General features: G+C 48.6%; 1 protein-coding gene across 4 annotated transcripts in view; it reads right to left on the reverse strand.

Moving 5' to 3' along the window:
* Prim2 (DNA primase subunit 2) overlaps window positions 1-20,540 on the reverse strand; it is a 226,208-nt gene extending 205,668 nt beyond the window's left edge. Inside the window, exons 1-3 of one of the 4 annotated variants that reach the window (XM_060369819.1) lie at window positions 20,122-20,540; window positions 19,037-19,202; window positions 17,221-17,324 (exon numbers count right to left, since the gene is read on the reverse strand). In XM_060369819.1, the coding sequence (XP_060225802.1) occupies window positions 17,221-17,324; window positions 19,037-19,190 (258 nt within the window). In that variant the 5' untranslated portion in view covers window positions 19,191-19,202; window positions 20,122-20,540. Of the gene's footprint in view, window positions 1-17,220; window positions 17,325-19,036; window positions 19,203-19,758; window positions 20,038-20,121 lie in introns of those variants that run through there. The other 3 variants (XM_060369820.1, XM_060369818.1, XM_060369821.1) reach the window with 3 other exon arrangements.
* Between the last annotated feature and the right edge of the window lie 2,967 nt (window positions 20,541-23,507).

The following is a 23,507-nucleotide window of genomic DNA, read 5'->3' on the forward strand; positions in this document are numbered from 1 at the left end:
GATGTTGCCTTCCCTCCGTTTCCATGGACACAGCATTAAGACTGTGTATCCACACAAGATGCCTTCCCTCCGTTTCCATGGACACAGCATTAAGACTGTGCACCCACACAAGATGTTGCCTTCCCTCCGTTTCCATGGACACAGCATTAAGACTGTGCACCCACACAAGATGTTGCCTTCCCTCCGTTTCCATGGACACAGCATTAAGACTGTGCATCCACACAAGATGTTGCCTTCCCTCCGTTTCCATGGACACAGCATTAAGACTGTGCACCCACACAAGATGTTGCCTTCCCTCCGTTTCCATGGACACAGCATTAAGACTGTGTACCCACACAAGATGTTGCCTTCCCTCCGTTTCCATGGACACACAGCATTAAGACTGTGCACCCACACAAGATGTTGCCTTCCCTCCGTTTCCATGGACACAGCATTAAGACTGTGCACCCACACAAGATGTTGCCTTCCCTCCGTTTCCATGGACACAGCATTAAGACTGTGCACCCACACAAGATGTTGCCTTCCCTCCGTTTCCATGGACACAGCATTAAGACTGTGCACCCACACAAGATGTTGCCTTCCCTCCGTTTCCATGGACACAGCATTAAGACTGTGCACCCACACAAGATGTTGCCTTCCCTCCGTTTCCATGGACACAGCATTAAGACTGTGCATCCACACAAGATGTTGCCTTCCCTCCGTTTCCATGGACACAGCATTAAGACTGTGCACCCACACAAGATGTTGCCTTCCCTCCGTTTCCATGGACACAGCATTAAGACTGTGCATCCACACAAGATGTTGCCTTCCCTCCGTTTCCATGGACACACAGCATTAAGACTGTGCACCCACACAAGATGTTGCCTTCCCTCCGTTTCCATGGACACAGCATTAAGACTGTGCACCCACACAAGATGCCTTCCCTCCGTTTCCATGGACACAGCATTAAGACTGTGCACCCACACAAGATGTTGCCTTCCCTCCGTTTCCATGGACACAGCATTAAGACTGTGTACCCACACAAGATGCCTTCCCTCCGTTTCCATGGACACAGCATTAAGACTGTGTACCCACACAAGATGCCTTCCCTCCGTTTCCATGGACACAGCATTAAGACTGTGTACCCACACAAGATGTTGCCTTCCCTCCGTTTCCATGGACACAGCATTAAGACTGTGTACCCACACAAGATGTTGCCTTCCCTCCGTTTCCATGGACACAGCATTAAGACTGTGTATCCACACAAGATGTTGCCTTCCCTCCGTTTCCATGGACACAGCATTAAGACTGTGCACCCACACAAGATGTTGCCTTCCCTCCGTTTCCATGGACACAGCATTAAGACTGTGTACCCACACAAGATGTTGCCTTCCCTCCGTTTCCATGGACACAGCATTAAGACTGTGCACCCACACAAGATGTTGCCTTCCCTCCGTTTCCATGGACACAGCATTAAGACTGTGCACCCACACAAGATGTTGCCTTCCCTCCGTTTCCATGGACACAGCATTAAGACTGTGCACCCACACAAGATGTTGCCTTCCCTCCGTTTCCATGGACACAGCATTAAGACTGTGCACCCACACAAGATGTTGCCTTCCCTCCGTTTCCATGGACACAGCATTAAGACTGTGCACCCACACAAGATGTTGCCTTCCCTCCGTTTCCATGGACACAGCATTAAGACTGTGCACCCACACAAGATGTTGCCTTCCCTCCGTTTCCATGGACACAGCATTAAGACTGTGCATCCACACAAGATGTTGCCTTCCCTCCGTTTCCATGGACACAGCATTAAGACTGTGCACCCACACAAGATGTTGCCTTCCCTCCGTTTCCATGGACACAGCATTAAGACTGTGCATCCACACAAGATGTTGCCTTCCCTCCGTTTCCATGGACACAGCATTAAGACTGTGCACCCACACAAGATGTTGCCTTCCCTCCGTTTCCATGGACACAGCATTAAGACTGTGCACCCACACAAGATGTTGCCTTCCCTCCGTTTCCATGGACACAGCATTAAGACTGTGCACCCACACAAGATGTTGCCTTCCCTCCGTTTCCATGGACACAGCATTAAGACTGTGCACCCACACAAGATGTTGCCTTCCCTCCGTTTCCATGGACACAGCATTAAGACTGTGCACCCACACAAGATGTTGCCTTCCCTCCGTTTCCATGGACACAGCATTAAGACTGTGCATCCACACAAGATGTTGCCTTCCCTCCGTTTCCATGGACACAGCATTAAGACTGTGCACCCACACAAGATGTTGCCTTCCCTCCGTTTCCATGGACACAGCATTAAGACTGTGCACCCACACAAGATGTTGCCTTCCCTCCGTTTCCATGGACACAGCATTAAGACTGTGCACCCACACAAGATGTTGCCTTCCCTCCGTTTCCATGGACACAGCATTAAGACTGTGCACCCACACAAGATGTTGCCTTCCCTCCGTTTCCATGGACACAGCATTAAGACTGTGCACCCACACAAGATGTTGCCTTCCCTCCGTTTCCATGGACACAGCATTAAGACTGTGCACCCACACAAGATGTTGCCTTCCCTCCGTTTCCATGGACACAGCATTAAGACTGTGTATCCACACAAGATGTTGCCTTCCCTCCGTTTCCATGGACACAGCATTAAGACTGTGCACCCACACAAGATGTTGCCTTCCCTCCGTTTCCATGGACACAGCATTAAGACTGTGCACCCACACAAGATGTTGCCTTCCCTCCGTTTCCATGGACACAGCATTAAGACTGTGCACCCACACAAGATGTTGCCTTCCCTCCGTTTCCATGGACACAGCATTAAGACTGTGCACCCACACAAGATGTTGCCTTCCCTCCGTTTCCATGGACACAGCATTAAGACTGTGCACCCACACAAGATGTTGCCTTCCCTCCGTTTCCATGGACACAGCATTAAGACTGTGCACCCACACAAGATGTTGCCTTCCCTCCGTTTCCATGGACACAGCATTAAGACTGTGCACCCACACAAGATGTTGCCTTCCCTCCGTTTCCATGGACACAGCATTAAGACTGTGCACCCACACAAGATGTTGCCTTCCCTCCGTTTCCATGGACACAGCATTAAGACTGTGCACCCACACAAGATGTTGCCTTCCCTCCGTTTCCATGGACACAGCATTAAGACTGTGCACCCACACAAGATGTTGCCTTCCCTCCGTTTCCATGGACACAGCATTAAGACTGTGCACCCACACAAGATGTTGCCTTCCCTCCGTTTCCATGGACACAGCATTAAGACTGTGCACCCACACAAGATGTTGCCTTCCCTCCGTTTCCATGGACACAGCATTAAGACTGTGCACCCACACAAGATGTTGCCTTCCCTCCGTTTCCATGGACACAGCATTAAGACTGTGCACCCACACAAGATGTTGCCTTCCCTCCGTTTCCATGGACACAGCATTAAGACTGTGCATCCACACAAGATGTTGCCTTCCCTCCGTTTCCATGGACACAGCATTAAGACTGTGCACCCACACAAGATGTTGCCTTCCCTCCGTTTCCATGGACACAGCATTAAGACTGTGTACCCACACAAGATGTTGCCTTCCCTCCGTTTCCATGGACACAGCATTAAGACTGTGCACCCACACAAGATGTTGCCTTCCCTCCGTTTCCATGGACACAGCATTAAGACTGTGCACCCACACAAGATGTTGCCTTCCCTCCGTTTCCATGGACACAGCATTAAGACTGTGTACCCACACAAGATGTTGCCTTCCCTCCGTTTCCATGGACACAGCATTAAGACTGTGCACCCACACAAGATGTTGCCTTCCCTCTGTTTCCATGGACACAGCATTAAGACTGTGTACCCACACAAGATGTTGCCTTCCCTCCGTTTCCATGGACACAGCATTAAGACTGTGCACCCACACAAGATGTTGCCTTCCCTCCGTTTCCATGGACACAGCATTAAGACTGTGCACCCACACAAGATGTTGCCTTCCCTCCGTTTCCATGGACACAGCATTAAGACTGTGCACCCACACAAGATGTTGCCTTCCCTCCGTTTCCATGGACACAGCATTAAGACTGTGCACCCACACAAGATGTTGCCTTCCCTCCGTTTCCATGGACACAGCATTAAGACTGTGCACCCACACAAGATGTTGCCTTCCCTCCGTTTCCATGGACACAGCATTAAGACTGTGCACCCACACAAGATGTTGCCTTCCCTCCGTTTCCATGGACACAGCATTAAGACTGTGCACCCACACAAGATGTTGCCTTCCCTCCGTTTCCATGGACACACAGCATTAAGACTGTGCACCCACACAAGATGTTGCCTTCCCTCCGTTTCCATGGACACAGCATTAAGACTGTGTATCCACACAAGATGTTGCCTTCCCTCCGTTTCCATGGACACAGCATTAAGACTGTGCACCCACACAAGATGTTGCCTTCCCTCCGTTTCCATGGACACAGCATTAAGACTGTGCACCCACACAAGATGTTGCCTTCCCTCCGTTTCCATGGACACAGCATTAAGACTGTGCACCCACACAAGATGTTGCCTTCCCTCCGTTTCCATGGACACAGCATTAAGACTGTGTACCCACACAAGATGTTGCCTTCCCTCCGTTTCCATGGACACACAGCATTAAGACTGTGTACCCACACAAGATGTTGCCTTCCCTCCGTTTCCATGGACACAGCATTAAGACTGTGTACCCACACAAGATGTTGCCTTCCCTCCGTTTCCATGGACACAGCATTAAGACTGTGCATCCACACAAGATGTTGCCTTCCCTCCGTTTCCATGGACACAGCATTAAGACTGTGCATCCACACAAGATGTTGCCTTCCCTCCGTTTCCATGGACACAGCATTAAGACTGTGCACCCACACAAGATGTTGCCTTCCCTCCGTTTCCATGGACACAGCATTAAGACTGTGTACCCACACAAGATGTTGCCTTCCCTCCGTTTCCATGGACACACAGCATTAAGACTGTGCACCCACACAAGATGTTGCCTTCCCTCCGTTTCCATGGACACAGCATTAAGACTGTGCACCCACACAAGATGTTGCCTTCCCTCCGTTTCCATGGACACAGCATTAAGACTGTGCATCCACACAAGATGTTGCCTTCCCTCCGTTTCCATGGACACACAGCATTAAGACTGTGCACCCACACAAGATGTTGCCTTCCCTCCGTTTCCATGGACACAGCATTAAGACTGTGCACCCACACAAGATGCCTTCCCTCCGTTTCCATGGACACAGCATTAAGACTGTGCACCCACACAAGATGTTGCCTTCCCTCCGTTTCCATGGACACAGCATTAAGACTGTGTACCCACACAAGATGCCTTCCCTCCGTTTCCATGGACACAGCATTAAGACTGTGTACCCACACAAGATGCCTTCCCTCTGTTTCCATGGACACAGCATTAAGACTGTGTACCCACACAAGATGTTGCCTTCCCTCCGTTTCCATGGACACAGCATTAAGACTGTGTACCCACACAAGATGTTGCCTTCCCTCCGTTTCCATGGACACAGCATTAAGACTGTGTATCCACACAAGATGTTGCCTTCCCTCCGTTTCCATGGACACAGCATTAAGACTGTGCACCCACACAAGATGTTGCCTTCCCTCCGTTTCCATGGACACAGCATTAAGACTGTGTACCCACACAAGATGTTGCCTTCCCTCCGTTTCCATGGACACAGCATTAAGACTGTGCACCCACACAAGATGTTGCCTTCCCTCCGTTTCCATGGACACAGCATTAAGACTGTGCACCCACACAAGATGTTGCCTTCCCTCCGTTTCCATGGACACAGCATTAAGACTGTGCACCCACACAAGATGTTGCCTTCCCTCCGTTTCCATGGACACAGCATTAAGACTGTGCACCCACACAAGATGTTGCCTTCCCTCCGTTTCCATGGACACAGCATTAAGACTGTGCACCCACACAAGATGTTGCCTTCCCTCCGTTTCCATGGACACAGCATTAAGACTGTGCACCCACACAAGATGTTGCCTTCCCTCCGTTTCCATGGACACAGCATTAAGACTGTGCATCCACACAAGATGTTGCCTTCCCTCCGTTTCCATGGACACAGCATTAAGACTGTGCACCCACACAAGATGTTGCCTTCCCTCCGTTTCCATGGACACAGCATTAAGACTGTGCATCCACACAAGATGTTGCCTTCCCTCCGTTTCCATGGACACAGCATTAAGACTGTGCACCCACACAAGATGTTGCCTTCCCTCCGTTTCCATGGACACAGCATTAAGACTGTGCACCCACACAAGATGTTGCCTTCCCTCCGTTTCCATGGACACAGCATTAAGACTGTGCACCCACACAAGATGTTGCCTTCCCTCCGTTTCCATGGACACAGCATTAAGACTGTGCACCCACACAAGATGTTGCCTTCCCTCCGTTTCCATGGACACAGCATTAAGACTGTGCACCCACACAAGATGTTGCCTTCCCTCCGTTTCCATGGACACAGCATTAAGACTGTGCATCCACACAAGATGTTGCCTTCCCTCCGTTTCCATGGACACAGCATTAAGACTGTGCACCCACACAAGATGTTGCCTTCCCTCCGTTTCCATGGACACAGCATTAAGACTGTGCACCCACACAAGATGTTGCCTTCCCTCCGTTTCCATGGACACAGCATTAAGACTGTGCACCCACACAAGATGTTGCCTTCCCTCCGTTTCCATGGACACAGCATTAAGACTGTGCACCCACACAAGATGTTGCCTTCCCTCCGTTTCCATGGACACAGCATTAAGACTGTGCACCCACACAAGATGTTGCCTTCCCTCCGTTTCCATGGACACAGCATTAAGACTGTGCACCCACACAAGATGTTGCCTTCCCTCCGTTTCCATGGACACAGCATTAAGACTGTGCATCCACACAAGATGTTGCCTTCCCTCCGTTTCCATGGACACAGCATTAAGACTGTGCACCCACACAAGATGTTGCCTTCCCTCCGTTTCCATGGACACAGCATTAAGACTGTGCACCCACACAAGATGTTGCCTTCCCTCCGTTTCCATGGACACAGCATTAAGACTGTGCACCCACACAAGATGTTGCCTTCCCTCCGTTTCCATGGACACAGCATTAAGACTGTGCACCCACACAAGATGTTGCCTTCCCTCCGTTTCCATGGACACAGCATTAAGACTGTGCACCCACACAAGATGTTGCCTTCCCTCCGTTTCCATGGACACAGCATTAAGACTGTGCACCCACACAAGATGTTGCCTTCCCTCCGTTTCCATGGACACAGCATTAAGACTGTGCACCCACACAAGATGTTGCCTTCCCTCCGTTTCCATGGACACAGCATTAAGACTGTGCACCCACACAAGATGTTGCCTTCCCTCCGTTTCCATGGACACAGCATTAAGACTGTGCACCCACACAAGATGTTGCCTTCCCTCCGTTTCCATGGACACAGCATTAAGACTGTGCACCCACACAAGATGTTGCCTTCCCTCCGTTTCCATGGACACAGCATTAAGACTGTGCACCCACACAAGATGTTGCCTTCCCTCCGTTTCCATGGACACAGCATTAAGACTGTGCACCCACACAAGATGTTGCCTTCCCTCCGTTTCCATGGACACAGCATTAAGACTGTGCACCCACACAAGATGTTGCCTTCCCTCCGTTTCCATGGACACAGCATTAAGACTGTGCACCCACACAAGATGTTGCCTTCCCTCCGTTTCCATGGACACAGCATTAAGACTGTGCATCCACACAAAATGTTGCCTTCCCTCCGTTTCCATGGACACAGCATTAAGACTGTGCACCCACACAAGATGTTGCCTTCCCTCCGTTTCCATGGACACAGCATTAAGACTGTGTACCCACACAAGATGTTGCCTTCCCTCCGTTTCCATGGACACAGCATTAAGACTGTGCACCCACACAAGATGTTGCCTTCCCTCCGTTTCCATGGACACAGCATTAAGACTGTGCACCCACACAAGATGTTGCCTTCCCTCCGTTTCCATGGACACAGCATTAAGACTGTGTACCCACACAAGATGTTGCCTTCCCTCCGTTTCCATGGACACAGCATTAAGACTGTGCACCCACACAAGATGTTGCCTTCCCTCCGTTTCCATGGACACAGCATTAAGACTGTGTACCCACACAAGATGTTGCCTTCCCTCCGTTTCCATGGACACAGCATTAAGACTGTGCACCCACACAAGATGTTGCCTTCCCTCCGTTTCCATGGACACAGCATTAAGACTGTGCACCCACACAAGATGTTGCCTTCCCTCCGTTTCCATGGACACAGCATTAAGACTGTGCACCCACACAAGATGTTGCCTTCCCTCCGTTTCCATGGACACAGCATTAAGACTGTGCACCCACACAAGATGTTGCCTTCCCTCCGTTTCCATGGACACAGCATTAAGACTGTGCACCCACACAAGATGTTGCCTTCCCTCCGTTTCCATGGACACAGCATTAAGACTGTGCACCCACACAAGATGTTGCCTTCCCTCCGTTTCCATGGACACAGCATTAAGACTGTGCACCCACACAAGATGTTGCCTTCCCTCCGTTTCCATGGACACACAGCATTAAGACTGTGCACCCACACAAGATGTTGCCTTCCCTCCGTTTCCATGGACACAGCATTAAGACTGTGTATCCACACAAGATGTTGCCTTCCCTCCGTTTCCATGGACACAGCATTAAGACTGTGCACCCACACAAGATGTTGCCTTCCCTCCGTTTCCATGGACACAGCATTAAGACTGTGCACCCACACAAGATGTTGCCTTCCCTCCGTTTCCATGGACACAGCATTAAGACTGTGCACCCACACAAGATGTTGCCTTCCCTCCGTTTCCATGGACACAGCATTAAGACTGTGTACCCACACAAGATGTTGCCTTCCCTCCGTTTCCATGGACACACAGCATTAAGACTGTGTACCCACACAAGATGTTGCCTTCCCTCCGTTTCCATGGACACAGCATTAAGACTGTGTACCCACACAAGATGTTGCCTTCCCTCCGTTTCCATGGACACAGCATTAAGACTGTGCATCCACACAAGATGTTGCCTTCCCTCCGTTTCCATGGACACAGCATTAAGACTGTGCATCCACACAAGATGTTGCCTTCCCTCCGTTTCCATGGACACAGCATTAAGACTGTGCACCCACACAAGATGTTGCCTTCCCTCCGTTTCCATGGACACAGCATTAAGACTGTGTACCCACACAAGATGTTGCCTTCCCTCCGTTTCCATGGACACACAGCATTAAGACTGTGCACCCACACAAGATGTTGCCTTCCCTCCGTTTCCATGGACACAGCATTAAGACTGTGCACCCACACAAGATGTTGCCTTCCCTCCGTTTCCATGGACACAGCATTAAGACTGTGCATCCACACAAGATGTTGCCTTCCCTCCGTTTCCATGGACACAGCATTAAGACTGTGTACCCACACAAGATGTTGCCTTCCCTCCGTTTCCATGGACACAGCATTAAGACTGTGTACCCACACAAGATGTTGCCTTCCCTCCGTTTCCATGGACACAGCATTAAGACTGTGCACCCACACAAGATGTTGCCTTCCCTCCGTTTCCATGGACACAGCATTAAGACTGTGCACCCACACAAGATGTTGCCTTCCCTCCGTTTCCATGGACACAGCATTAAGACTGTGCATCCACACAAGATGTTGCCTTCCCTCCGTTTCCATGGACACAGCATTAAGACTGTGCACCCACACAAGATGTTGCCTTCCCTCCGTTTCCATGGACACAGCATTAAGACTGTGTACCCACACAAGATGTTGCCTTCCCTCCGTTTCCATGGACACAGCATTAAGACTGTGCACCCACACAAGATGTTGCCTTCCCTCCGTTTCCATGGACACAGCATTAAGACTGTGCACCCACACAAGATGTTGCCTTCCCTCCGTTTCCATGGACACAGCATTAAGACTGTGCACCCACACAAGATGTTGCCTTCCCTCCGTTTCCATGGACACAGCATTAAGACTGTGCATCCACACAAGATGTTGCCTTCCCTCCGTTTCCATGGACACAGCATTAAGACTGTGCACCCACACAAGATGTTGCCTTCCCTCCGTTTCCATGGACACAGCATTAAGACTGTGCACCCACACAAGATGTTGCCTTCCCTCCGTTTCCATGGACACAGCATTAAGACTGTGTACCCACACAAGATGTTGCCTTCCCTCCGTTTCCATGGACACAGCATTAAGACTGTGCATCCACACAAGATGTTGCCTTCCCTCCGTTTCCATGGACACAGCATTAAGACTGTGTATCCACACAAGATGTTGCCTTCCCTCCGTTTCCATGGACACAGCATTAAGACTGTGCACCCACACAAGATGTTGCCTTCCCTCCGTTTCCATGGACACAGCATTAAGACTGTGCACCCACACAAGATGTTGCCTTCCCTCCGTTTCCATGGACACAGCATTAAGACTGTGCACCCACACAAGATGTTGCCTTCCCTCCGTTTCCATGGACACAGCATTAAGACTGTGCATCCACACAAGATGTTGCCTTCCCTCCGTTTCCATGGACACAGCATTAAGACTGTGTACCCACACAAGATGTTGCCTTCCCTCCGTTTCCATGGACACAGCATTAAGACTGTGCACCCACACAAGATGTTGCCTTCCCTCCGTTTCCATGGACACAGCATTAAGACTGTGTACCCACACAAGATGTTGCCTTCCCTCCGTTTCCATGGACACAGCATTAAGACTGTGCACCCACACAAGATGTTGCCTTCCCTCCGTTTCCATGGACACAGCATTAAGACTGTGTACCCACACAAGATGTTGCCTTCCCTCCGTTTCCATGGACACAGCATTAAGACTGTGCACCCACACAAGATGTTGCCTTCCCTCCGTTTCCATGGACACAGCATTAAGACTGTGTATCCACACAAGATGTTGCCTTCCCTCCGTTTCCATGGACACACAGCATTAAGACTGTGTACCCACACAAGATGTTGCCTTCCCTCCGTTTCCATGGACACAGCATTAAGACTGTGTACCCACACAAGATGTTGCCTTCCCTCCGTTTCCATGGACACAGCATTAAGACTGTGCACCCACACAAGATGTTGCCTTCCCTCCGTTTCCATGGACACAGCATTAAGACTGTGCACCCACACAAGATGTTGCCTTCCCTCCGTTTCCATGGACACAGCATTAAGACTGTGCACCCACACAAGATGTTGCCTTCCCTCCGTTTCCATGGACACAGCATTAAGACTGTGTACCCACACAAGATGTTGCCTTCCCTCCGTTTCCATGGACACAGCATTAAGACTGTGCACCCACACAAGATGTTGCCTTCCCTCCGTTTCCATGGACACAGCATTAAGACTGTGTATCCACACAAGATGTTGCCTTCCCTCCGTTTCCATGGACACAGCATTAAGACTGTGCACCCACACAAGATGTTGCCTTCCCTCCGTTTCCATGGACACAGCATTAAGACTGTGCACCCACACAAGATGTTGCCTTCCCTCCGTTTCCATGGACACAGCATTAAGACTGTGCACCCACACAAGATGTTGCCTTCCCTCCGTTTCCATGGACACAGCATTAAGACTGTGCACCCACACAAGATGTTGCCTTCCCTCCGTTTCCATGGACACAGCATTAAGACTGTGCACCCACACAAGATGTTGCCTTCCCTCCGTTTCCATGGACACAGCATTAAGACTGTGCACCCACACAAGATGTTGCCTTCCCTCCGTTTCCATGGACACAGCATTAAGACTGTGCACCCACACAAGATGTTGCCTTCCCTCCGTTTCCATGGACACAGCATTAAGACTGTGCACCCACACAAGATGTTGCCTTCCCTCCGTTTCCATGGACACAGCATTAAGACTGTGCACCCACACAAGATGTTGCCTTCCCTCCGTTTCCATGGACACAGCATTAAGACTGTGCACCCACACAAGATGTTGCCTTCCCTCCGTTTCCATGGACACAGCATTAAGACTGTGTACCCACACAAGATGTTGCCTTCCCTCCGTTTCCATGGACACAGCATTAAGACTGTGTACCCACACAAGATGTTGCCTTCCCTCCGTTTCCATGGACACAGCATTAAGACTGTGCACCCACACAAGATGTTGCCTTCCCTCCGTTTCCATGGACACAGCATTAAGACTGTGCACCCACACAAGATGTTGCCTTCCCTCCGTTTCCATGGACACAGCATTAAGACTGTGCACCCACACAAGATGTTGCCTTCCCTCCGTTTCCATGGACACAGCATTAAGACTGTGCACCCACACAAGATGTTGCCTTCCCTCCGTTTCCATGGACACAGCATTAAGACTGTGCACCCACACAAGATGTTGCCTTCCCTCCGTTTCCATGGACACAGCATTAAGACTGTGCACCCACACAAGATGTTGCCTTCCCTCCGTTTCCATGGACACAGCATTAAGACTGTGCACCCACACAAGATGTTGCCTTCCCTCCGTTTCCATGGACACAGCATTAAGACTGTGCACCCACACAAGATGTTGCCTTCCCTCCGTTTCCATGGACACAGCATTAAGACTGTGTACCCACACAAGATGTTGCCTTCCCTCCGTTTCCATGGACACAGCATTAAGACTGTGTACCCACACAAGATGTTGCCTTCCCTCCGTTTCCATGGACACAGCATTAAGACTGTGTATCCACACAAGATGTTGCCTTCCCTCCGTTTCCATGGACACAGCATTAAGACTGTGCACCCACACAAGATGTTGCCTTCCCTCCGTTTCCATGGACACAGCATTAAGACTGTGCATCCACACAAGATGTTGCCTTCCCTCCGTTTCCATGGACACAGCATTAAGACTGTGCACCCACACAAGATGTTGCCTTCCCTCCGTTTCCATGGACACAGCATTAAGACTGTGCATCCACACAAGATGTTGCCTTCCCTCCGTTTCCATGGACACAGCATTAAGACTGTGCATCCACACAAGATGTTGCCTTCCCTCCGTTTCCATGGACACAGCATTAAGACTGTGTATCCACACAAGATGTTGCCTTCCCTCCGTTTCCATGGACACAGCATTAAGACTGTGTACCCACACAAGATGTTGCCTTCCCTCCGTTTCCATGGACACAGCATTAAGACTGTGTACCCACACAAGATGTTGCCTTCCCTCCGTTTCCATGGACACAGCATTAAGACTGTGCACCCACACAAGATGTTGCCTTCCCTCCGTTTCCATGGACACAGCATTAAGACTGTGTACCCACACAAGATGTTGCCTTCCCTCCGTTTCCATGGACACAGCATTAAGACTGTGTACCCACACAAGATGTTGCCTTCCCTCCGTTTCCATGGACACAGCATTAAGACTGTGCACCCACACAAGATGTTGCCTTCCCTCCGTTTCCATGGACACAGCATTAAGACTGTGTACCCACACAAGATGTTGCCTTCCCTCCGTTTCCATGGACACAGCATTAAGACTGTGTACCCACACAAGATGTTGCCTTCCCTCCGTTTCCATGGACACAGCATTAAGACTGTGCATCCACACAAGATGTTGCCTTCCCTCCGTTTCCATGGACACAGCATTAAGACTGTGCATCCACACAAGATGTTGCCTTCCCTCCGTTTCCATGGACACAGCATTAAGACTGTGTACCCACACAAGATGTTGCCTTCCCTCCGTTTCCATGGACACACAGCATTAAGACTGTGTACCCACACAAGATGTTGCCTTCCCTCCGTTTCCATGGACACAGCATTAAGACTGTGCACCCACACAAGATGTTGCCTTCCCTCCGTTTCCATGGACACAGCATTAAGACTGTGCACCCACACAAGATGTTGCCTTCCCTCCGTTTCCATGGACACAGCATTAAGACTGTGCACCCACACAAGATGTTGCCTTCCCTCCGTTTCCATGGACATAGCATTAAGACTGTGCACCCACACAAGATGTTGCCTTCCCTCCGTTTCCATGGACACAGCATTAAGACTGTGCACCCACACAAGATGTTGCCTTCCCTCCGTTTCCATGGACACAGCATTAAGACTGTGCACCCACACAAGATGTTGCCTTCCCTCCGTTTCCATGGACACAGCATTAAGACTGTGTACCCACACAAGATGTTGCCTTCCCTCCGTTTCCATGGACACAGCATTAAGACTGTGCATCCACACAAGATGTTGCCTTCCCTCCGTTTCCATGGACACAGCATTAAGACTGTGCATCCACACAAGATGTTGCCTTCCCTCCGTTTCCATGGACACAGCATTAAGACTGTGCACCCACACAAGATGTTGCCTTCCCTCCGTTTCCATGGACACAGCATTAAGACTGTGCACCCACACAAGATGTTGCCTTCCCTCCGTTACCATGGACACAGCATTAAGACTGTGCATCCACACAAGATGTTGCCTTCCCTCCGTTTCCATGGACACACAGCATTAAGACTGTGTATCCACACAAGATGTTGCCTTCCCTCCGTTTCCATGGACACAGCATTAAGACTGTGCATCCACACAAGATGTTGCCTTCCCTCCGTTTCCATGGACACAGCATTAAGACTGTGCACCCACACAAGATGTTGCCTTCCCTCCGTTTCCATGGACACAGCATTAAGACTGTGTATCCACACAAGATGTTGCCTTCCCTCCGTTTCCATGGACACACAGCATTAAGACTGTGTACCCACACAAGATGTTGCCTTCCCTCCGTTTCCATGGACACAGCATTAAGACTGTGTACCCACACAAGATGTTGCCTTCCCTCCGTTTCCATGGACACAGCATTAAGACTGTGCACCCACACAAGATGTTGCCTTCCCTCCGTTTCCATGGACACAGCATTAAGACTGTGCATCCACACAAGATGTTGCCTTCCCTCCGTTTCCATGGACACAGCATTAAGACTGTGCACCCACACAAGATGTTGCCTTCCCTCCGTTTCCATGGACACAGCATTAAGACTGTGCACCCACACAAGATGTTGCCTTCCCTCCGTTTCCATGGACACAGCATTAAGACTGTGCATCCACACAAGATGTTGCCTTCCCTCCGTTTCCATGGACACAGCATTAAGACTGTGCACCCACACAAGATGTTGCCTTCCCTCCGTTTCCATGGACACAGCATCTGTTGCCCTCCTTGTCCAATAACTAAAACCTCCAACTCATTTGTTATTCCTCTGATGGCCTTTGGTGGGAAAATATTGTGGAACACATCCCAGTGTCAATCTCTGGCCAGTCCACGTGCGGCAACATGAGTCAGCGTGACTGCCCACATGGCTACATCACTCACACACAAATAAAAAATAAAATACACATGTGTGTCATCTACATCTGTGTGCATATGGTCTTCTCTTTTCCCTAAAACATCTATAATCTGCCCTGCTTCTCTCCTGTCCCAACCGTTACCTCTATTCTGGTTTCTGCCCTACCTACAAGGGCCCATCCAGATGCTAAATCCACCGCACACCACACAACTCATCTTATGTGATCTGTCTTAAGTTTCTGAAACCGTTGGGATTAAAAAACACCATCACAAAATAAAATGCCCCAGTTAAAATCTTGGCTGTACCATTTACCACCCGACAAGTACAAAGTCTAAGGAAACAGCATCCTCACTTACAAAATAAGATGGTAACAGTACTTAGTTCTTAAGATGAACTACATTAAGTCCATAAGTAATGTATATACAGTTAATGTACTCCCAGCCAAATGAAGCACAAAATATGCACAAGGCAAATGGCTGATGTTGTTTTGTAGTCAATATTAACATGACCACTATTATTCCTTGTCTTCTGTGACACTAATATCCCAGTCCATCTCCTAATTCTCTGCAAGAGAGAGATTCTGTAATTTTTCATCTCTTCCCAGACTACTCCATCCACTCACCTCAGACCCTGGTACCCTCCTCATCCCGGCCCCCATTACCTTCTCTAATCATTTCCCTAGTGCATTCTCACTTAGTCTTGTTGATGCTAACCTTCTCAGAAGCCTACCCTCCCATTAAACATGCCTTCCAAGACCAGATTTGCACATGCAGATGTCCACAAGATACTGTCACAAGCGTGTCCGAGTTACATCTAGAACAAAACTCCACATCCTGGTTCCAGGACTGGCTTCTCTTACTGTGTGTCACACCCTAAAACATCACCACCACCCAAACAACTACGTGTGACTTCGAAATGTCGCCCACAGACTCAAGTGTTTGCACACTTGGTCCCCAGCTGCTGGTGTGAGTCTGGTAGCCGTAGAACCCTTGCACCTCACTGACTGCAGTAGGACACTAGGACACACCTCCGAGGGTCACACCCACTTCTGCTTGTGACCTATGTCCTCTGCCTGATGTCTGCCACCATGAGATGAGCAGCCCCAACTGCTCACTCCCACCCTCACGAATCTGCCACGCCTTGACTGCTGTGATGAAGTACGGCCTCTAGCACCACAAGTAAAACTGCCCCTGCCCTAAATTACTTCCATCAGCTTTTTAATTAACTAGTTAATTAGTACACTGTCCTAAGCAGAGACCGGGGCATGTAGCCATCCTCTCTGGCTTCCCCTCTAAAATCTTTTCAGTCTACCTAAATATCTCTTCAACCCTCCCCATCTCTCATAGCTTCAGACTCTGATCATTCCAGGCTCCTGTTCTCTCCTGTCCAAAACAAACCTATCAGCCTGCTGCTGGCAATCATCCTCTCAAAATTCATGCGTTAGAGCATCTGTCAAGATGCAGTTCCAAACCAGGTGTGATGCTGCACACCTGCTACTTGAGCACTGCAGAGGCTGATACCAACAGTGCAGGGCCAACCTGGACCACATCACAAGTGCAAGGAAAGCTTAGACTGTGGAACAACCCACTCAAAAAAAAAAAAAAAAAAAGACAAGCATCACACTATACAATGTAGACAGTCCTTCCATAAGACACTGATAGCCCAGGGGGACAGCAGTGCTGAGGGTCAGGAAACTGCTGCCTTCCGATCCTCTAACTACATGTCAGTCCCCTCAGCAGACAGCATTCTTTCCAACAATCTAAACTACGCTCATCTTTATAAAAGCCGGTGCCTAATAGAAGACCTTTCCCATAACTTAGCAGGGACACAAACCCATGCAAACTGGAGCATTCTCCTTCACACCCTTCTGTTACTTACTCTGTAGGAAAACTTGAGCTTCCGAATCTCAGCCTCCAACTTACTCTGGTACTGTTCTGTTCCTTTCACATAGCTCACACCAAGATTCTCAATTGTTTTTAGCACTAGAGGGGGAAAGATTAAAAGAAAAAGAAAAAAAAAGATAAATCCAAGATGATTAAAAAAAACCTAAACCAAATATAAAACCTATGGACAGCAATTTCTCTGTCTGTTCTTAGAACATGACAGCATTAACAATTTTGTTTTCCACAAGTACATTACATGAATTGTGCTTGTAAGAGGATTAAACACCACCAATGTGCAGAAAATTCAAAATAATCTAACACCAGAAATTCTCACCCCGGGAAGCTGGAAAAATGCTGGAAGATCCTTCCTGCTGTACCAAGCCACCAACGTGAGAAGTGAAAAGGCCTGAGCGTCAGTGTGAAGAAAAGCTTTGCAATCTGTAGCTACAGTAATAAGACTGACCACAGCAATAAGATGAAAAGGAGAAAAAAAATAGCCTTCCTTTCCTGATGACTACGCAGCAGTGAAAGTCAACCAAAGGAGCCACCCTGAAGAGATGCCACACTATTCACAGGTTCCTGAAGCCACGTACGAGCCTTCCTCACACCAACTCCCTCAGGCCCTGAAGAGATGCCACACTATTCACAGGTTCCTGAAGCCACCTACGAGCCTTCCTCACACCAACTCCCTCAGCACGCTGTAACCCCACAAATGAGTCTTCTGCATCAAGGTCTAAGCACAAACCCATACTCCACAGGTTTCACCATGCTATAATACACACACCACACCGTCTGCACTTCCCGTTCTTCCGCTCCAATCCTCACCTCCAACCACTCACCAAATCCTGTTAACGACACCGCCTGAGCGCCTCTCAAGTCTTTCCCTTTCTGTTCCTGCCACTGTGGATACCACAGTTGCTACACTGGGCCCTTGCCTTTCCACTTTAAGTGACAACGCCAAGCAGCATCTCTATGACCTTTGCCCCTTCCCTTAACTACACTGGGCAGTCATAAGTGCCTTCTCCTGTGTCAACAACTCTTACTCTGCTGCTCTAAGAAAACGAACAGTATTTCCCATCTCCTGATTATTCCAGCAAGAATACTCTGGAACATAAGCTCTCAGGACAGTGCTAATGTGTGTCTCAGTCCGAGGCTAGGTCATTCATTTCTTCATCCACACACAAAGGAAGGGAAGCCTCCCGTTCACTGGCCACATCCCTCGCACACTCCAGTCCTGCCTGGGATGAAATCCCTTCAGACAGCTTTACTTCTCTATGCACCCTGAGGTAGTCACTGGAAATCACAGCTCTCTGTCCGCTGGCTCCAAGCCTCTGCAGGGACCATCATCTCAGTCTGGAAAGGCCCTTCACTTCTTCTGTTGGGAAATCCCTCCTCTCTGCTCGTGTCTTCAAAAACCTGACCAAATTTCAAACTCTCCAAGAAACCTTCCATAATTAGACTAAGCTACTTACCCTCAGTTTTGTGCTCCAGGAGCATTAATATTTATTTCTACGAAAGCAGAAGGCAATCTGACATATGGCTTCTAGTCAGCATGTCAGTCTCCGCACAGACACAGTTTCAACAAAGAGCTGACGTGCATCATTCGGCAAAAAGTCCCTGTCTCCTGAAACAGTAGTACTCAATATGAATACAGCAATGAAGAGATGAATAACAAACCTTCAACAGCAAATCACCAATAGGTATGCTGGATGGTCTTCTGGGTAAAGATGAACTGCCTTCATTCATTGCCACACACAAATGAGAAGCACACTTCCCAAGAACACAAACATTTGAATTGAAATGCCACTTACATTTAACTCTATCAATAGCCAAGCTTTCAAACTCCATCAAAGATATGCTTTCAGAAGGTGGCTGCAGGTAAAACTGAAGGCTGTGAGGGTAACAAGCGTTTCTCTGGTCACCTGCCAATCTCAGCTTCTTCCGAATCCTTCCTGAGAACTGCATACCGACCACCTTCTGAAAGTAGTGAACAAAAGAAAATGTTTAAATGATGGGGGAAATGTTAAAACAAAAGCAAAGGGCTGAAAACAACAAAGTAGACAAGTATACACGCACACATAGACACACAGCACACACAGGCACACAGCACACACAGACCCTGTTTTCTACATACATCTGTAATGACGGAGGAGAGTGAGGAGAGGAGTTAAACTGGGAAAGTTGCAGGGAAAGTTGCACTTTTAGCAAGAGGGAAGTCAAGTGATGTTGCCTGTTCATCTGTCTCTGTCGCCATCCACAGACGTCTAAGAATCCAAGAAGAGATCATGTCCCTCCCCACCCCCCGGGGGGCGGGACGAGAATGGGGATAGGGAGTCCCTGAAGTCAAGGGAAAGAAAAGCACATTGTACCTGGATGAGAGACGTGCGCCCCATCCTATTACTCTGGGGAGCAGACTTACAAATCTATCCCTTGACTCCATTCAAAAGTGCCTCAAGTTCCCGCCCGGGCCCCAGAGCATTCCCGGCCCCCGTCCTCCCCTCATCACCCTCATCCCGGCCCCCGTAAACATCACCTGTCACTCGGTCCCACCAGGTCAACTTGCAAGCTTCCGACTCCCCGATTTCTCTCCGCCCCAAATAAACCGACAGGATTCTCTCTAAGCAGCCAGCAAGCGAGCTGGAGAAAGTACCCGCGCTGACAGCGGCTCTTCTCCAGTGGCGGGAGAGTTCATCCGGGACCGGAAGCGGAAGTGTGGCGCAGCGGTCCCACCCTCCCCGGGTCCCGCCCCCCGGGCTGCCGCGCCGGAGCCGAGCAAGTTGCGCCCGCAGCTGCGTGTTTCGCGAGTTTGGCTTCCCGGGAGACTTTTGGGTGCTGGCTTTGTCTGCAGAGGTCGGTTCCTTCTGAGACTGGGTCTCGCGCGGTAGCCCAGGCTCACCTGGGATTCCTGGCTGTCCTCCTGCCTCAGCGTCCCAAGTGCTGGCGGTACAGGCTGAGCCGCGAGGCCCGGCAGGAAAACATCCTTGCAGAACCGAAGCCGCCCCTCCGGGCGTGGAGACGCTCGGTGCCGCTCGCTCCACGCCGCGGCCGGAGCCCGTGTCCCTGAGACTGCCGAAGCCCGGTGGAGCCCCCGGGGCCGCCCTGCCCTGGCACACAGTCTGTTTGCAACAGCTGCGAGAATAGCGTCGGTTCACACCTCGCCCCGCGATGCTCTCGGCGTCTCCCGCGGCCCTCGCGCGGTTACATCCGAGCCCAGACCTGAGGGAGTGGAGGAACCTGCCGAGGAGTGACTTAAATGCTCGGGGATCCCCGGCTGGCTGGGCGTCCTTCCTGCGGAGCTGCAGAGCCTCTGCCCTCTGCTGTAGGTGTTCGAAGCTGCGGCCCCTAGGCGGCGGGACTCCCTTAGAAAAGCCTCGGACTGGAGCCCTGGAGGCTGGGAGTGGTCGAGTTTAGACGTGCTTAGTGTATTCTGACACTTTGAAGCTTCAAAATACCCACCTAAAATGGACTAAACTGGTGGCAGTCCCTTGCATTAGAACCTGTTTATATGTCGATTTTAATTCTCAAGCCACTCAAAGCAGACCCTACTTCTAGACCCAATTTACACTGAAAAGATTGTCTGGCAAGTAGTGACTGTCACGGAGCTGCGTTCTCCCAACTGTCTCACTGTCCTGACTTCACTAATATGACATACACACTAATATGACCATACACACTTCCCCTCTGTGGCAAATACACAGTTGACATCACCAAGTCCAAAGAAACTCCGAAAACGTGAAACATGTGAACTGCTTTTTTTTTTTTGGGGGGGGGGGGGAGGCGGATAAAACACGCTGGAGCACAGAACAAAAAAGATACATGAGTAGTCTGATGATCCCATAAAAATTTTAATGAAAGAACAAAGACTAAAAAAAAAAAGTCTAAATATCTGACTATATAAAAAAAATTGTGCATCTAAAAAAGTTCACAATTATTTTGCAGTAAGAAAAGATTTAGCATAAATTTAACATCAGAAGTTTAATACCATCAGGAATTAAAGAATATCAATTTATTAAAGAAAAATTCTTGCACAAACTGAAAAAAATCAGCTCATAAAGTAACCAATTATATGAAAACGTTTACTATCAGTAGTGAAGTTTGTCCTTACAAAATTGACAAATATTTCAAAATAAAAGTGTTAATCGTGATCACCTATGTCGTTCACTTTAAGGCCCCGCCCCCTTCTTTCCGATTCCACACTATTTTTGAGACAAGGTCTCACTGTATAAACCTTGCTACTCTGAAAATGGATGTGTAGGTCGGGCTAACCTTAAATGACAAAGATCTTCCTGTTGCTTCTGCCTCCCTCCCCAGTGCTAGAATTTAGGGCATGTGCCACCAAACCCCATTTATTTTTTATGTGTTTATAACCCTCTACTACAGAGGGTCTTCAAGTTTTCAGAACATGAACTACTAGAGAGTATGATGAATTGTCTCCTAAGAAAAATGCACCTAAAAGACAATATTATACCGTTCCAAAAGGTTCATGGCCACCACTTGTGGCTTGTTAGGAATTCCATGAGTTCTTTTTTTTTTTTTTTTTTTTGGCAGCACCTTTTATTTATCTTTTTTTTTGACAGCACCTTTTATTTATCTTCATACTGTATACAGTCCCATAAATACCTACCAAAATATTTTCGAAATTAAAATATGAACTAATGTCATCTTATGACTAATTCATAAAGAACTAGGAAGATATGTCAAAATCTTATTGTGTCATGTAATAGCTGCCTTAACATCATATCAAAAACCTATTTTGGTTTTGGTTTTATGTATTTATATGTAGGGTCTGCTTGTCTGACAAGCGCCTCTTGCATGCAGTGACAAAGAGAGGCCAGAAGAGGGCATCGGATCCCCTGGGACTGGAGTTAGAGACTGTTGTAATCCACCCTGTGGGAGCTGGGATTAGAACAGGGATGCTCCAAAAGAGCCATCTCTCCAACCCCCTAAAAGCCTATATTTGATCTCAGAGAACAAAATAGCCTGAGTCTGACAGCTATGCCAGCACCATTATTTTCTAATATCAATGTGGGTGACTGCACACAGTAAAAACTTTTCTGTATCTAGAGGCAATTGGAAAGCAGACACCTCTGTCAAAGCATCAATAGCACACAGCAATGTGGACATTTCAGAGGTACTTTCAGTGCATGAGCTCTCTTGTGCATTCATAATCTACAGACACTGGCCTCACCACGGTGGGGGGAAAAAGATACAAACACAATTTTACTTTGGCTAAACCATAAGCGGTCAAAAACAGGGACTGCTGTGCCATTTCTGTAACCACGGCTTCTGGATTCCAAGAGCCTTCAATAAATATTTATGAAACAAGATTGATGAGTGCTGGAGAGATGTGTGAGTAGAATGCTGGATTCGGCTTCACATTAAACAGATGGTTTGAATCAAATATGACGCTAACCTAAGAAACTCCAAGTACTCATCTGAAAACTTTATACACATTCCTTCCAGAATGACTTGGCTCCCCAGTTTGTCCCGTAATAAAGCACAGAGTCCCTTTCGCAGCATAATTTCCGTGAATCATCACTGCTCTGGACAATACCAGCTGTAGACAGGCTAACCCAGATGGCATTCACCCTTAGTTGACTTGGCTGCTCCAGAACTTCTATTCTTCGGTGCATTACACAGTTGAGAGTTTAGAAGCCATACTTGGAAAGTCAGAGTGCATCCCTTTTTCCCCCAGTTTAGGGTGTGTTACCCTAAAGCCCAACCATGTGCTAAAGGTCTTTACCAAGAGCATGCTATAACCTCTTAAGTCCTGCCAACCCTGCTCACCATGGAAAGCCCAGGAAAAAGAAGACATCCCAACACAGCGGCTGACCCAGAAAAATAAAGGCAGACTTGGCCATCTTCCGCTCCCTCCACCCTCCTGATGTCATTTCCTGCTTCTGAGAGAGTTTTGGCTCTGAAAGAAATCTAAAAACAAGCATCCCATTCTTCCCTCCTGGGCTTCCATTAATCTAGCACTGAAGGTCAAGAGAGCAGGAGAGAGAATGTATCCTTAAAGGCACTACATGGAGGAAAAAAACGCCCTTCCAAATATGAACATTGTTTATTTTATTCTGGAAATATCAGTAAGCCCTACTAAGTGCCAGACAGTGTTTTCTGATGAAAGAGCCCCAAATCTGTGCCCTCTTAGGCTTTATCATCTGGTGGAAAAGAGAAATAAACAAGTAAATATATGAGTTACTATAAATAACTGTATAGATTTTGAAAAAGCCTTAGAAATTCTAGGAGTGGCAGAGAAAGGCTAGATGAGAATGTGACTAT

This window comes from Meriones unguiculatus, chromosome 16, assembly GCF_030254825.1.
Source record: "Meriones unguiculatus strain TT.TT164.6M chromosome 16, Bangor_MerUng_6.1, whole genome shotgun sequence".
NCBI classification, from domain to species: Eukaryota; Metazoa; Chordata; class Mammalia; order Rodentia; family Muridae; genus Meriones; species Meriones unguiculatus.